The sequence below is a fragment of the Archocentrus centrarchus genome, chromosome 13 (genome assembly GCF_007364275.1).
Source record: "Archocentrus centrarchus isolate MPI-CPG fArcCen1 chromosome 13, fArcCen1, whole genome shotgun sequence".
NCBI classification, from domain to species: domain Eukaryota; kingdom Metazoa; phylum Chordata; class Actinopteri; order Cichliformes; family Cichlidae; genus Archocentrus; species Archocentrus centrarchus.
This window is the reverse complement of record NC_044358.1, coordinates 1,409,503-1,425,163: the sequence shown is the minus strand read 5'-3', so window position 1 is coordinate 1,425,163 and position 15,661 is coordinate 1,409,503. Positions and strand designations below refer to the sequence as shown.

Below are 15,661 nucleotides of genomic sequence, written 5' to 3'. Positions count from 1 at the left end.
CTCTGGTGTGTCATTAACTCCTCTTTCTTTTCATCTTTTTCTTTGTCTGTAACATTGAATCCTCTTTCTTCTTCCATCAATCTTCCATGAACTTTCCTGCTGCTGGAGAATAAATTTTGCATGTTCAGTGTTCAGTGAGCTCCTGTTTTGGAGCCAATCTCTTTCCAGTTGTGTTATGAGCTGCACAGCAGTCTTGATTTGAAATGTAGGATGTTGGATAGATACTTGTGCTTCAACTTTGTGGGTTTTTGTAGTTTTCCTCAAGCTTGTTATGACTGAGAGAGCACATACTTGTATGTGTGGTGCATGAATCTGGTGTCATAGGTGCTGGTTTACTTTGTGTGTATTCAGTGTTGGGTGCTCGGGGTGATCTACTCTAAAGCTAGCTTTTTTATTTTCTGTCGGAAACAAACGGACCTGCTGACAGTTCAGCCATTGTTCCGTCTTCCACCTCAGACCAAAATCAGAGTTCAGACACTCATTGCATTACCTCCTCCTCCTCTTCTTCCCTCCAGGTCAGCAGGTGATTGATGAGCAGCGCCGCCGTCTGGCTGAGCTCAAACAAAGAGCAGCAGCAGAAGCTCAGTGCCAGTGGGAGGCCCTCCACGGCTCCCAGCCCCATCTCATGACTTCGTCCTCCCCATCTCCCTCCTACTCCCCTGTCATGGCCTACAGCCCCGCGCTGAGCCACAGTTCCTTGGGCCCCCATCATCTGGTTCACCACTCCATCCTGCACCACCAGCCCCCATCAGCTGGAGAGCAGCCCTATGACACCCTCAGTCTGGAGAGCTCAGACAGCATGGACACCAGTGTGTCCACTGGGAACAATTCAGCCTGCTCGCCTGATAACATGAGCGGGTATGATAGAAGCACACACAAATATCACCTGAACACCCCACTGAGTAATGGGTTCAAACCAACTACTTCTTCAGTCATGTTGCTAACACTGTTTCAATCAGAATTGAATATTTGGACATTAAATTATATTAGATGTTGGGGAGGAGTGGTACATACATCAGTGATGAGGCCAGAGGCCTGTACTATGAAGCAGGATAAGATGCTTAGTGAGGTGACTTCAGGTTTAACCCTGAGTTCTCAGTGTTACAGAGGGGGTTAGAGGAGCCATAGTTTTTAAAAACAGAACACTCTGAAGTCTTATAGTTGGTGAACTTGTACCGAATTTGCTGCTTCTTTTAGTCTCTTTACAGGTGTCAAACCTTTTTTCCCACAGTTTTTGACACCTTTCAGTAAACAAATTTCCTGAGAAATTAGCAACAGATTAATAATGAAAAGAACTGTTCAGTGAAAATTCTCAATCCAAAGTTATTGTTACAAACGTGAAGCTACTGCATTAAAAGTTAAATTGAGATAGCAGCACATACACAATGGGGGAAAAAAGGTAACAAGGCTGCTAATCTTCAGACTCCCCCTGTGAGTTGAAGTCTTTATCCACAGGTTGGCTAATTTGGAGACATCTTTGATTGTGGTCAAGCTGTGCACTGCATTACAGCAGTCCTCAGCACAGCATGCTCTCATTGTTCAAAGGCATTTTGCAGCTCTCAGAGCAACGTTCTGAAATGTTTTGAAAGATGAATTTAATGGGATTTAGGCTCTGATGAAGACTGCAGGGTGGAGACATGCTAAAGATTTCCCGCTGACTGTAAAGTAGTCTTGTAGGCATGATTCAGACTGCATTCACATTAATACTAATATCAGGGATTTAGATGCTTTTATTTTGTAGGACCTTTTTACTAATCTAGTGTTGGAGTAAAAGTGTTAATTGAGTTATTGCTGCGAACTTTCTGCCGTAACTAACGCTGCGTTTGATGCCAGTGTTGGAGGCATGGACGCGCTGAAGATTGAGGAGATGGAGAAAATGCTGAAGGAGGCGCAGCTGGAGAAAGCCAGACTTATTGAATCGCGGGTAAGATGCTCCTTCACAAGCGTCGCAGTGTTAGAAGTTGATTATCCTGAATCCATACTCTGTGAGTGATGAGAGGTCTTGCAGTGTTCTCATCAATAACTCTGAATTGAACTCGAAATTTAAAAAAAAAAAAAAAAAAATCAAAAAGTTCCTGACAGTAGCTCAAAGCTGGTATTCATTTTATTGGACTTCACACGCCTTTGTTTTTGTGCCTCGATGAAGAACCTCAGATGATCCTGTCCATTATTTTCTATTCTTACTGGCTCTGACTGTGAGCCCATTCCAATTAGGAAATCTCATACAGAAATCTGAGCACAAGAGAACAAAAGTGAGCGTCTTTGTTTTTCACTCTCAAAATTGCATTATAGACAATTCTAGTATTGCAATATTTTTCTGTATTCGGCTAATCCCGGTGGGCTTCTGCACTTTTAGTTTTGTTTTGAGTCTGTATGAATGTATCGTGTATGCTCATACAGTATGTGCCGCTGTCTGTCAGGCCGATCATTACACCCCCAAATAAGCCAAAGTTTTCTGTTTAAAGAATCAGGCTCTGTGGAAGCTGCACGGTGGTCAGCAGTACGAGGTTGTGGGCAGCTCCCAGCAGGACAGAATGTACATAAATGTATGAATGCAGAGCCGAACATGTGCACTCTGCAAAACCCTTCCATAGATCAAAAAAATATTGAATGAAAGTGCGGTCCTCCAGGAACGAGAGAGCCTGGCTCGCCGTCAGATGCTCGAGGAGGAGAGGAGGAGGAGGGAGGAGGCGGAGAAAAGACTGCAGGATGAAACTTTCCACCGGCAGCAGCTAGTGGAGAAGGAAGTCAAGATGAGGGCCAAGAACTTCTCACAGGTCAGTGAAATTAGACATAATTGAGCAGTCATCGTGGAAAAATATTAAATGACTTGACAGCTGAAAACATGGCTGACAGGGTTCTGGATTTTATGGACTGCTGAAAAAAGCCCCGACTCACTAACAGTTTAGATCAGCTTAAGACAAAAGGATGGAAAGAGTCTTTGGTCAGCAAGATCTACCGAGAGGACCAAAGACCCATAAAGTCTTTCCATACGTAAACCTTTGAAAGGCTGTAAGATGGTCAAAAAAGAGTTCTACTAAACAACAATCAGTTACACTTTTTTCATTAATTTGTTTTTCATTTTACTAAGGCTGCAGTTAAAGCTCACAGGAATCTTCTGTAAAAAGACCTGTGTTTCATAAAGTTCAATAAATGCATGTTAAGTATGACATAACAGAGTCTGCAAACATGCCATAATAAAATGATTTTGAATTTACTAAAACTGAGCAGCCCTAAAATGTCCTTTGGCTTCAGAAACCAGATGATGCTCTTTCCTGTTTTGTGGAACTGCAGTCATTCATAACATAATAACAGAATAAATGTTGAAGAGGCTTGAAACATTAGACAGCACACTACAATAATAAAGGAAAACACTGTCACGTTTAGGAAGTTCAGTTTGCGTCCCCTGAGGTCCTCTTTTCTTAACACCATCTATCAGTCCTGAAGTTAATATTCGAATGTGTGCACATGACTGTCACTTATGAACATGTTACATCTGAGCAGCAAGCTGGACCTTTGCTCAGTGCAGCTGTAGAGAAAATATTTTTTCCCCCAATTTTTGTTTGTTTTGTTGTTTAATTACAAGAAGCACTAAAGTTATTGTAAAATGGCAAAGAGCACAGTTACAGTTATGAATACTCTTGCTCATTTCAAATTTATGATAAATAAATATGTTTTCCAATGTAAATTTAAATGTAAATGCAATAACTGTAATGTGACATCTAATCATATAAAATGATATTGTGCTTTACTAGTTTTTCTTTGATTTTTTTTTTTTTCTTTTTCTTGGAAAACAGTAAATTTGAAAATATTTTAGCACTAAAAATATAATTTCAGTTAAAGACTTTGCACATACTGGTGGATTAACCATTACAGAAACATTAAAAAAAAAAAAAAGATTTTTGTAATTACCAATTACTAATTTATGTCTGATGTGGGGTTCCTTTATAAGAACATCCACAACAAGGTGGAGGTTAGCAGATGACTTTATTGCATAATTTCAGTTGACAACATTTAGGTGAAACAGGATCGTGAGAACGTGGGTCAGATTCTCCTGTCTGCTGCTGAGCTGTCTGAGAATGAATGTGGCAGCTTGGGTCTCATAGTCAAACATTTCTGCCCTTGATGAAATATTTCTTTTCCATAATTTTAGGATTGCTGAATGAATTTTTTTTCCCCATTTGTTTTCTTACTGTGCTTTTATGTGTTTATTTTTTATATCTGTGCATCATCACGGCCTGCAGATGAACGTTTTTATTAATGTGCATCGTCCCTGTTAAATCAATCAAATAAATAAATAAAAACAAAAGCAAAACAATAAATGTGTGCAAACTAAGGCCTTGGCGCTCAGGACCAGTTGTTCACTCTCCTGTGTCTGTCTGACCTTTGCTCCATGCAGGCCCGTCCTATGACTCGCTACCTGCCCATCAGGAAGGAGGAGTTTGATTTGCGCTCGCACATCGAGTCATCTGGTCACAGTGTGGAGACGTGCTATCACGTCATCCTCACTGAGAAGATGTGCAAGGGCTACCTGGTGAAGATGGGAGGCAAGATCAAGTCCTGGAAGAAACGCTGGTTCGTCTTTGATCGCCTCAAAAGGACTTTCTCATACTATGTTGGTAAGACTCATAGTTTCAGTGTATGCTGTGTAAATGCGTGTCTCCTTAGAGCAGTTAGACATTCTCTGTCTGGGTGATGCTTTTCTTTTTAATCTGTTTATTGCAAATTAAGCATAAAGAAGCCATGACAGCAACGTATGAATTGAAGAAAGACTTTCAGTGGTGCTCACCTTGGAAAAAGATTCTTTAAGATACAAACCACCAATATTTTCTTTTTTTTTTTTTTCCACAATTTGTGTTCTTCCGTGACATCTTCAGATGAAAGTTTTGGTCCTCAGTATCTATTCTTTCATAGATTGAAATCAAATTTACAAAAAAATATGAATTCCACCACTGGCAGCATTTTACTGAGAGTTCCTCCTGTTCATTTTCCCAGCCTTTTTTTAAATTCATTAATATCTTTGGGTTAGTTTTGTGTTCAGTCATCAGTGGAAACATGACACAGATGATCTGAAAATATGAGAGGCTGCAGCTGCAGAACAGTAAACCAGCTTCAGCCGGCCTCACACTGAACCTGTAAGGTGGCAGCAATGTTCTGCTGTAGAGGAGTGAAAGTAGAACATGCGTCCACCAGACTTTGAGCAGAATTGTGTGCAGCGTGTAGCATGCACGGTGGTGTAATTTGAGCTGCAAGCTCAGGGACACTCGCTCTCTGATGGGCCTTTGAAGTCCTCAGAAGGTTCCGCTTAAAGCTGCTTAAAGCGTACCTTGTTGAAAGCGAGCCAGAGTGAGGAGGTGTACAGAGATTACTTTGGCAGTAGTTAAAATGCACTCAGTGCTGCGCTCTCTGAGGAGGTGATTGAGATGCATCTCTCACCCTCCTCTCTTGACCTTGAGCAGCGAGTAACTAGAGGTGACGAGCAGAAGTCACGAGTGCCGCTAATTCACGTTAATCAGCCTCAACCACCACTGAGTCTTTGGGTAGTTTAGATGCAGCCAGATGAGATGCAAATGCAGGGCTGTTTGAATGCTAAAGAGGTCATTAGCAGATAATAGCTGCGTATTAAAAGCAAAGTGTTGTTCCTCGAAATGAAACACGGCATCTCTACCTACTACTCTTTAAGTTGGCTTGTGGAGTGTTTGTGCCTGGAGGTAGAGAGGGGCTGTTGAGTTCCCCACCGGTTCCTGACTGCAGTTCTGCAGTGGCTGATGAAACAAACTGCAATGATGTACCAGAGTAGCGTAAGAATGCAGTCAAGTGTGAAAATACAATGAGAGCACCACTGGCTTAAAAAACAGAGGTGGAGGAAAAAAGTGCTGTGCTTGTCTTTTTCCATCCATCATTACTAATTGTACATTGGTCCAAGTTTGATCCCTTTTTTTTGTGTTTTTTGAGTGTCTCATGTTTTTCCTGTCCTCATTCCATGTGACAGGGAAGCAGTGTGCCTCGGCTTTTCCAGCCAAGAAGAGTCCAAACATTTGAGTTTCTGACCAAACCCACATTTCTCTCCCTTCCCACAGACAAACATGAGACCAAGCTGAAGGGAGTGATCTACTTCCAGGCTATAGAAGAGGTCTATTACGATCACCTGCGCAGTGCCACAAAGGTACGCTATGAGTGAATCCTTTCCGCTCATTTATGTTTTTTTTTTTTTTTTTTTTTTTTTGGCCGTCCTCCTTTTTATCTTCTTTCATTTCTCTCCGTCTGTACTTGTGCTCTGGCCGCCGCCTGCTGCTGCTGCTTCTGTCACAGAAGGGATTTTTCAACTTGAACATAACCAGCGTATGTATCCTCGCTTTCTGCTCGCCCACCTAACCTCAGCCAACCCCCAGCATGTGCACTTGTGGTGCAGAGAACAGAGGGATGTGTAGTTTGTGTTGTGCTGAACCCCTCAGGAAGCACAGGGTGCTACTCTGTCACTTTCTAACTTGAATTGCTAATTCTTCCCTCTGTCAGTCCCAGTGATCCCAGTACAGACCAGTGGAGTGGTTAGAAAACAAGTGCTTCCTTATTCATATGGTTCAAAGAATATATCCACACTGTATTTTTTAAGAACTGTTACTTTTATATGAGGCAGGCTGAGCAGGAAATTTTACATCATGTTGAGTCTTTTCAAAGCTTCAACAAGATTTGATTCCTCTTTTCTTTTTATTCAAACTTCTCAGTTGAGAACCCTATTATGTTTGATACTTGATGGAGCCGTAGGTGTACTTTCTGGTCATGTTTCTGTTCTTGCTGCTTGACTTGAGCCCTACACATCTTGTCATTTTATTTATCTCCGACATAAAGCTGAGCTCTCACTGCTACCGCCTCATCTTCTCTGTGTGTGTTTGACGGCCTGTCGCAGTACACCACGCTCTGACTAACTGTGTGGCTCTGATCAAGTCTGGAACTTTGATTTTACTTGTCACTTCCAATGTCACGTTACAGAGGGAAAACTTTAAAGTCTTCTGCATTTAGCAGCAGCAGAAAGAAGTTTGTGAAGGGGAGCTGATGTTAGGATCAAATATATTTACAATAAGCTGATTGGCTGATCCTCTGAAGGCAACAGTTTCACAAGAAGAACATGTGTGCCTTTTTGTGAATTTAATAATAGCCTTGAAATTAACATTTAATACAAAAAAGATACCTGCAAGGCTTTCATCAAAGACCAATTATTTGTTATAATAATACAGGCATCTTGTTATCCTGCATTATTTTTTAGTATCAGTATATAACAAAAGGTTCCAAAAGCTGCGTCTTTGTTTTATGTGTAGTGAATTTAAGAGTTTTTTGATCTATTAGGAGCAGCACAAAAATACAACGTGGACATATTAGCCAGAGCCTCACCGATTTGTCAGTCTGCTTATCTAGCAGGATCAGCCAATAAATGATAAAAGAAATTTAAACTAAAGAGACGAGATGAACGCACTTAACCATGTTATGGGTGTTGATGTTGCATAGTTTGTCCACCAGAGGACACTCTGTAACTTCCCTGCTGACAGTACGGGCTTTGAATGCCACAACCACAGTTGGCTGATCTGAGCAGAGTCGGACTGAACAAGTAGATAAATAGTAAATCAACTAGAAGGGCACTCATTAGAGTGGATACCTCGCCTGGTAAAGAGTCCTTTTACAAAGTCATGGATCCAGAAGGTGAGCCGGATCACCACCAAAATTCAATTGTTTCTTGTACCACCCCCAACAACTCCAGAAATTTTCATCGAAATCCATTCTTAGTTTTCCGAGTTATCCTGCTGATTGACAGGCACAATGAAAAACATAACCTGTTCACCTATCAGTGGGCGAGGTAATAACTACACATAGTAAATATTATGAAATTTTTTTTTAATGTTTTTTTTGTGTCTGAAAGGAAAAATAATAATCATCCGGCTCAGCTGATATATTGGAATATTGGATTTTTAATCGTATCTGTATTAAGCTTAATTTCCCATACCAAACAGGGATTTTTGAATGTGTAGCATTACAGGCTTAGTGTACAGTCACTGAGCATTTTAACTTATGGCTGCACACAGCTGCTGTGTATCTGCAAGCTGCTCTGCAACCCCCCCTCCCCATACTGTGTTTGATGTGATCTGTTGTTATTGATGCCTGTTCTGTTCAGACCTGGGGGGGGTCTTACTGCCAGCTTCCCAAGTCTTAGGCGGGAGTCACTGTCATGCACTTAATCTCTTTGCATAGCGTTTTGGCAACAAAAGCTTGTTAGCTTGTAGGTTAAGGGAATGACAGCTGAGTTCTCCATGAAGTGCAAGAAATGTGAGGGTGGGGTCAAAAATCAAAAAAGCATTCAGGAAAAGCTCAGACAGTGGCTGCAGTGCTCGACCAGTGAGGTCCCAGAACAGAGTGATACCTCTAATTATAAAAAAGAACCACCTCTTTTTAAAAATATATATGTTTTTTTTTCCTTTTTGCCTTTTATTGGATATTGCACAGTGAAGAGAGACAGGAAAGAGGGGAGAGTGATATAGGGGAAGCTACCTACTGGCTGTAGCTCAGTAGGTAGAGCAGGTCACCTACTGATCGGAAGGTCAGCGGTTCGAATCCTGGCTACTCCAGGCTACATGCCAATGTATCCTTGGGCAAGATACTTAACCCTAAGTTGCTCTCCGACCATTCTGTCGGAGTATGAATGCGTGTGAATGCTAGTTAATTAAAAAAGCACTTAGCTTAATTAATGATGGAAATGCTTGTATGAATGGGAGTGTCAATTAATTTCGTTGTCGTTTTTATCATTTTAGGTAGTTTTAATTTAGTTATCGTCTCGTTATCATCATGAAAAAAGGGTCACTATGACGAAAATATTTCGTCAACGAAATTAACATTGGTGTGTGTGTTGTGTTCACTGTGCTGAGAATTTCAGTTGTTAGCTATCGGAACAGATCGCTATCACCACAGTTTGCTAGGGGGCGCCGCCATTAGCACTAGCGATCATTCAGTGATGGCGGGACACCCGAAAAATCTGCTGTTCATCTACGGAAGTTAAAATATGCAGATGAACTGCTAGTAAGACAAAAGTATTTCTTATCCGATTACTCAACTAATCAATGGAATAATCGATACAATACTCAACTACTAAAATATAGCCCTGATGTAAGCCATTCAGTCATTAGACTTTGGCATTTTTCCATTTTGCTTCTGCTTCCCACGTATTGTTCTGTCCCAGATGAGAAACGATTGGTTCTGATTGGACCATTTTTTTTGTTATGTAGCTTTCTGATTCCTGGCCATCACATGGTATGAGATTTGCATTATTGTTTTGTTCTTTGTTTGGGTTTTTCTTTCCATTTTTGAAACAGGAATGAAGCACAAATGATCTCATTAAAATCCAGAGCCTGGTTGTGAGAATAAAAACATACAGTTCTAAACCTTCAGGCAGTTACGCTATGACTTTCAAGCAACATCTTTTTCATTGGTGCCACTGGTGGAGATGGTGCCTTCAGAGGAGTGGTGAGAATCACTTGAACATGCTGGACTTCAGACTGGAGTTGGAACTGATGGTTAGCGCTGTGTTAACTGGACATTTCACAATTTTTACACAAACTGAGCAGCTATAATAATAATAATAATAATGGGGTGCCCAGGTGGCTTAGTGGTAAAGCTGGCGATTACATACGTATGCCGCGCGTTGCGGTGCTGGCGGCGCGGGTTCGAGTCTCGGCCTGTCGCCAATTTGCCCGCGTGCCTTGCCTTGTATCTTCCCCCCATTTCCTGTCTCTCTCCACTGCCAACAAAAGCCGCTGTGGCCGAAAAACGCAAATAAATAAATAAAATAATAATAATAATTCAGGACTCTGTGCCTTCCACTTTAAATGTCCCATTACAATGTTAGATTTCATCAACTTATACAGTGAAGATCATTGCAGTAAGAATGTGCACTGCAGATGAGAGAGGCTAAAATTGACCTTGCATCCAATGACTCATTTTGGCAAACCAAGAATACAAAGACTCTTAGTTTAAATCATACAACTGACTCTTCTTTTTGTCCTGTTGCCCTCCAGAGCCCCAACCCCTCCTTGACTTTCTGTGTCAAGACACACGACCGCCTCTATTACATGGTGGCCCCCTCAGCTGAGGCCATGAGGATGTGGATGGACGTGATTGTCACGGGAGCAGAGGGGTACACACAGTTCATGAACTAAGAGGAGCACTAGGAGCGCAGATGATGAGCAGGTAGCTTCGGCAGGGACTCTCCCATCACAGACATGCAGGCTCTTCCTGTTTCCAGTACTCCGGACGTATCGCCTTGTTACTTTTTGTTTTAAATCTAACACCTTTGTTTTCACCATGTAGATGTTTCCACCTTCGCATTTTCTATTTGTTTCTGTTTGGATTTAAAAAGGGAGGACACACACACTTACACACACTTCTGTATATAAACCAAATGTAAACCTGTCAAAGACTTTATTACAAAGCCTTTCTATATTGCCAAATGGAGATCTTGTAGTTAACTGTTTGTTGAACCTTTTGTATTATTTGTTCCTTTTCTTTCTTTCTTGTTTTTTACTTGTAGAAAAAAATTGCCAAATGACAAGATGCCAATGTTTTTCTTTGAGTGTTCCATCATGACTTTGTTAGACAGGAATAGTTCAAAGCGTGTAATCACTTTAGAAATATTTGGGGGAAAAAAAATCTTATTTACAATGTGTAAATCTGAGAAATACTGTAATCAGTGAACCAGCAGGAGCTGGAGAGGATCTGAGCATGTTTGTGTGTAACAGTGAAAAACAGCGGAGGTCAGCATCCTCAATGTCCTCAAATTCACCTGACTGCTGCTCAAACTATAGACGAATCCAATCAGTACCCACAGCTACACCCACAGCTCCGCCCTGTTCATATTACCAAAGTAACTGGAAGTTATTTTGTTAGACTTTAACCCACAACACTCAGGAGTTCACTCTGCACTTCTCAGAAAGGTTTGACCAATATCGGGTTGGGAAGGTATCAGTATTGAAGCTGCTTATTGATGAGGTTTTGTGTAGTATTTGGTGCATTAAAACTATGACATTACAGTACTTTAGAAAAGTACTTTACAATACTTTAGGCTTCACAGCTATCAAGAGCTGGTAAGAGTTTAAGTTTAAAGCAACCCATATGCATACAATGCATTTAGCTAAAGCCAGAAAAGAGCTTAGTATGAAGTGTGTAAAAACCAGTCGTGGTTTTAGTGTACCTCTTGATCCAGTTGGTGGCTTTCCCACTCACTCTTTATAGTAAGCTAGCCATTTCCTTTGCTTTATTCTTGGTTCTAGGTGTTTTGTATTGAGCTAAATCTAGCTAGCTTTCTTAGCAGACTGAAAATGGGGAAACCTCATGCCTGACTGAGTTCTAAAAGTGTTGCTTTTATAGCTGGTAGGCACTTGGGGTCTGTCCAAAGGTAAAAACTAACGTGCTCTTTCCCTTTGCTTCCAGTCGTTCTGCTAGTCTAAGCTATCGCTCATATTTTACTCTTTAAGAGGACCTGATTTTCTTTCTTTTCAGGATCATATACACAATTGGATGTATACTTGTTCATAACAAAATGGCCAAAATTTTCTAAAAAGTTAAAAGTAATCCTTCAACCAAAGTCTCTTCAGTCATTTTCATTATTTTTCAAATAATATGTCTTGACAAGCTGACCAGCTCTTCACAAAATTCCTTAATCAGTCATCTGCTCTAGGCACAGTAAACCTATCAAGTGCAAGCATTACAGCTTATTAATACTGGATGCTGCCCATTGCTAGGCTTCCTGAAGTTGTCCAGTAAATGATAGTCGACTTTTAGGGAGATGGGTCTTAAGAGACAAGCGCTAAAATGACTAACAGGTTGAACTGAGGGGCTGCAAAATTGACCAGCTTGATGAATAAGATTTTTCTTGTTTTCCTTGGACAGGTCCCCTTTAAGAAAGTGTTAATAGTTCCTCATTTTCCCCAAAGTGAAAGTCTGCTGATAAATAAAACCTCATCAGTTCTTTGACAGCTTTGAAACTGGACTTTCCCTTTTTAGTAGAATGTTTTCCATGTGCTGTTTTTAAGCCAGGCTCGACAAACTCACCTCATCACCCACTGAAATAATTTCCACATCCGTAAATAATGAATAATGAAGCAGTGGCCAGTCCGTCACATTAATTGCCAGACTCTCGATTCTCAGAGGTTGACTACTAGAAAATACAATGTTGGTCTCACCAAAGCTGCCACATTCTCAGTGCACTTGTCAAATATGTTGAACAGGAATCTCTCACTGTGTCTGTATTAAGCCGTCATGTTGCCAACTTGAGGTGCAAATGTCATCTCTTTATGTGCGTACACAAACTGGTGAATCTTCTGTTTGCCAAGTAGCCTTTAGCCAACTTGAGCATATGACTGCACAGCTGGGAAGCAGCCGTCACCACTGCCAGCCTACACAGCCACCACCAGAAGAGGCACTACAGTGACCGCACCAACACAGGACCACACGACACTATGGACTAATGCAATTCAGACCTGTGCCTTGACTATGTTGTTATTGTTGTTGCTGTGTCTGTGTGTAGTACACAGCCTCGCTGTGGGGCTCCAGTTGTATGAATGCATCTACTTTGTTTCTGAGTTGTAACGCGGTCTGTGGATGGGTTTGCATGACGTTTTCTACTTCACCATGGCGACGTCTGCCTGTAGCAACATTGCAGGCAGATGCACCAGAGGCCCTGAGCACAGTGGGGATCAGTGAGGACACTTAATCCCATTCGTTTTGGTCTAATAAGTTTTTGTCAGTTTAATGCAATTATATTCATTTTGACTTAGCACCACTTAAAAAAACAGCCATCTGAAGGTGCTTTATTTTGTTACAATATTGGAGAGAGATCCCCAACAAATCCCATTATAACCAGCACTTGGTGACATCTAAACAGGAGGCAGTTTACTAAAAAGAAAAGAAGAAAAAGTGAGTTACAGTATGGCAGTGTTGTGAATTTAACTAAGTACATTTACTCATATACTGTACTGAAGTACTTGTTATGCTGTTTGTACTCTACTGTTGAAATACTCTGAGCTAAATGTAGCAAACTACAGCTCTAATTACAAATTATTTAGCAAATTAAATGTTTTTTTCTTTGAAATCAGCTAATAAATGATGCAAAAATTTTAATAAATTATATATTTTTATGATGCTGCCCAGCAGAAAATAAATTTAAATGATATGCCTAATGAATTAATAATACAGTTCTAAAAAGGGCCATACTGCATGAGTGCTGCAGTATTGCTGCTTTCTCTTTAAAGATCTAAATACTTTCACCACTGCATTGTGGGTAATATTTAGTTCTCATGACCCATATTATAGACCAAAAATCAATTTTTGACCATTGCCATTTGACTGATTTCTTCTTTCATATTTAAATAGGTACTCAAACATTACAGTGCATCAAATAGCATGGGTGGATTTCTTTGTTACATTAACATTTTTGCATTTATCTTAAAATAACAAAACCTGCTCAGTCTTTTTAAACTGGTGCTTGATCACATGAAGTCCTCCCTGCTTTGCATCCTTACTGTGACCCACGGCCTGCTGCCTGCATGAGGATGGATAAATAGAGCTTGTACCTTCAGCTTTAATCGAAATCGAGCGTCTCATTCTGAACCTATGGAACGGTTTGGAATCGGCAGATTTCCGATGCAGCTTTTGGTTTTGTTTTGCAGGAGCTGAGGACAAACTGACTGAGGGAGCACGTGGAGCTCCTGTTTGGTTTCATGTGTTGGTACAGTGGTGATAATTTATGGTTGTGCCTGAGATAGAGATATGTTTACTTGTTATAAGACTAGTGAAAAGACCTTAATATATTGTCCCCACTGCCCACTTGCCTTTACTTCACCTGCACAGTGAGCATGTGCAAACCAAACTATTCAACACTGGCAAGGCTGTTAAATGTCTGTAGATGGTAGGTGGTATATGCATCACTGTTATCTATGTTGAAAAGAAAGTACATATTCTGTAAAGAGGATGCCTGAATGAAAAACATTGAAATCAAACAGTATTGTATGAAAAAGAAGTACAATTTTACTTATTTTAGAAATTTTATTGTCAGTTACATTTCAACTTGTATGGTAGTGATGTATCAGTCTACCCCCCTCCACCCCCCCCCCCCGGTACAACAGAAAACACATAACTGCACACAATCAAAAATAAATCACCTCACTCAGACTATTTTTTTGCTTATTTTTCCTAGAAAGTAGTTCCTGTCACACATACACACACTTATTACTCAGACCACACTGTGTTACTGGTACCCTGTATGTATCGTGTCATCTTCATGTATGGATTTGTGTCAGATCTATTAAACGACTATCACAGATCGGCTGCTTTCCTTGATTTCAACGGGCTCTAAGCTGCAGGTTCCAGTGTTGGGAGATACCAATAACTACTATATCGATTCTAATGCTGATTGATTATGGGCTTGTTACACAACCACTGTAAGGACAAAAGCAGCCCTGACATTGAAAAAGAAAAAGCTTCAAAGCTTCATTCTAAAAATATGCAAAGTGGGATTCACTCTTAATACAAGCCTACAAAGATGGAAGAAATGGTCTAAGAAAAAAAAAAATTAAAGATGTTTCTTTGATTCTTCCAACTGTCCCATTGTAGCTATGGAGGAAGGGACTTCTACAGCTCGTTGATGCTGTCACCTGCAGAGAAAACATTAACGTGGAAACCACTCAAACATTTATACTTTTTAGTGAAATTAAAAATAATCATTCCTTCGTGTCATACTTCTCAGTTTGTCACATTAGGCAAAAATCAGACTGAATTTCATAAAAGCTAGTGAGAAAGGTCTGAACAAAAAGTAAGGACACACTGAACATTGGAGCAGCTCCAAACCCCTCTGTCTTATACTGCAAGTCAATATACTGCATGTCGATGTGCATATTTTGTGTATCAGGTACACCACTGATTTTTAGACTACATAAATTATAGAAACAGCAACTGTTATATTATCCATTGTTTTGTTGAGGCACCAACACAGCAGAGGGTTCCAGTTTAGTGAATTTAATCAAGTGAGGCCTAGCAGACAGTAATGGGCTACAACTGCCTAAGTTGGAATACCTGTCAATCAAAGCAGCCACGCCCCTAACTTTAAACTTTAGCAAAATCCCAAAATATTAGAAAAAGAAATTTAGTCCCCATACAGTTGACATAAAGGGATAAACTATCCAGAGAGAGGCCAACCCCATTGTGTGTACCAGGCTGTTAACATTGTAATGCTTGAAAGTTAAGCACTTTAACATGTCTGTGGGGACTGACTCACGTTTGGAGATATCCTCAAGTGGACATTATAGGAAATGTAGTTTTTGGCACTTTCATGCTGGCTGCGCTCACTTCAGTGTTAACAAGCTGCCCATAAATCTACTCGTGATCTGTGTGTCAGTTCTACACAAAACACTGTCAGACAGCACTTTAAGACTTTATACTAAATGTGGCATAAGATGCAGTGAATGACGGACGAACTGTTACGTACTCTCTGCACAGGAAGATGTGTAGTCAGTGACCGCCTCATCACCTGAAACGTGAACAAAAACATTTCAGCACTGAACAGAACGAGCAACACAAACAGCGATGATGTTTAAAGAAGCAGCTGCAGCAGCATTAAAGCTGTCGG

The 15,661-nt window shown here is 40.5% G+C and overlaps 2 protein-coding genes across 9 annotated transcripts in view; one reads left to right on the top strand and one right to left on the bottom strand.

Moving 5' to 3' along the window:
* phldb1b (pleckstrin homology-like domain, family B, member 1b) overlaps nt 1–14,359 on the top strand; it is a 111,537-nt gene extending 97,178 nt beyond the window's left edge. For all 6 annotated transcript variants that reach the window (XM_030744078.1, XM_030744080.1, XM_030744079.1 and 3 more), the window contains 6 exons: nt 516–858; nt 1,834–1,924; nt 2,631–2,777; nt 4,400–4,619; nt 6,081–6,166; nt 10,059–14,359. In XM_030744078.1, coding sequence (XP_030599938.1) covers nt 516–858; nt 1,834–1,924; nt 2,631–2,777; nt 4,400–4,619; nt 6,081–6,166; nt 10,059–10,199 — 1,028 coding nt within the window. In that variant the 3' untranslated portion in view covers nt 10,200–14,359. The remainder of the gene's footprint in view (nt 1–515; nt 859–1,833; nt 1,925–2,630; nt 2,778–4,399; nt 4,620–6,080; nt 6,167–10,058) is intronic.
* Nucleotides 14,151–15,661, bottom strand: part of LOC115790284 (alpha-2-macroglobulin) — a 60,337-nt gene continuing 58,826 nt past the window's right edge. For all 3 annotated transcript variants that reach the window (XM_030744082.1, XM_030744083.1, XM_030744084.1), the window contains exons 35-36: nt 15,521–15,562; nt 14,151–14,690 (exon numbers count right to left, since the gene is read on the bottom strand). In XM_030744082.1, coding sequence (XP_030599942.1) covers nt 14,668–14,690; nt 15,521–15,562 — 65 coding nt within the window. In that variant the 3' untranslated portion in view covers nt 14,151–14,667. The remainder of the gene's footprint in view (nt 14,691–15,520; nt 15,563–15,661) is intronic.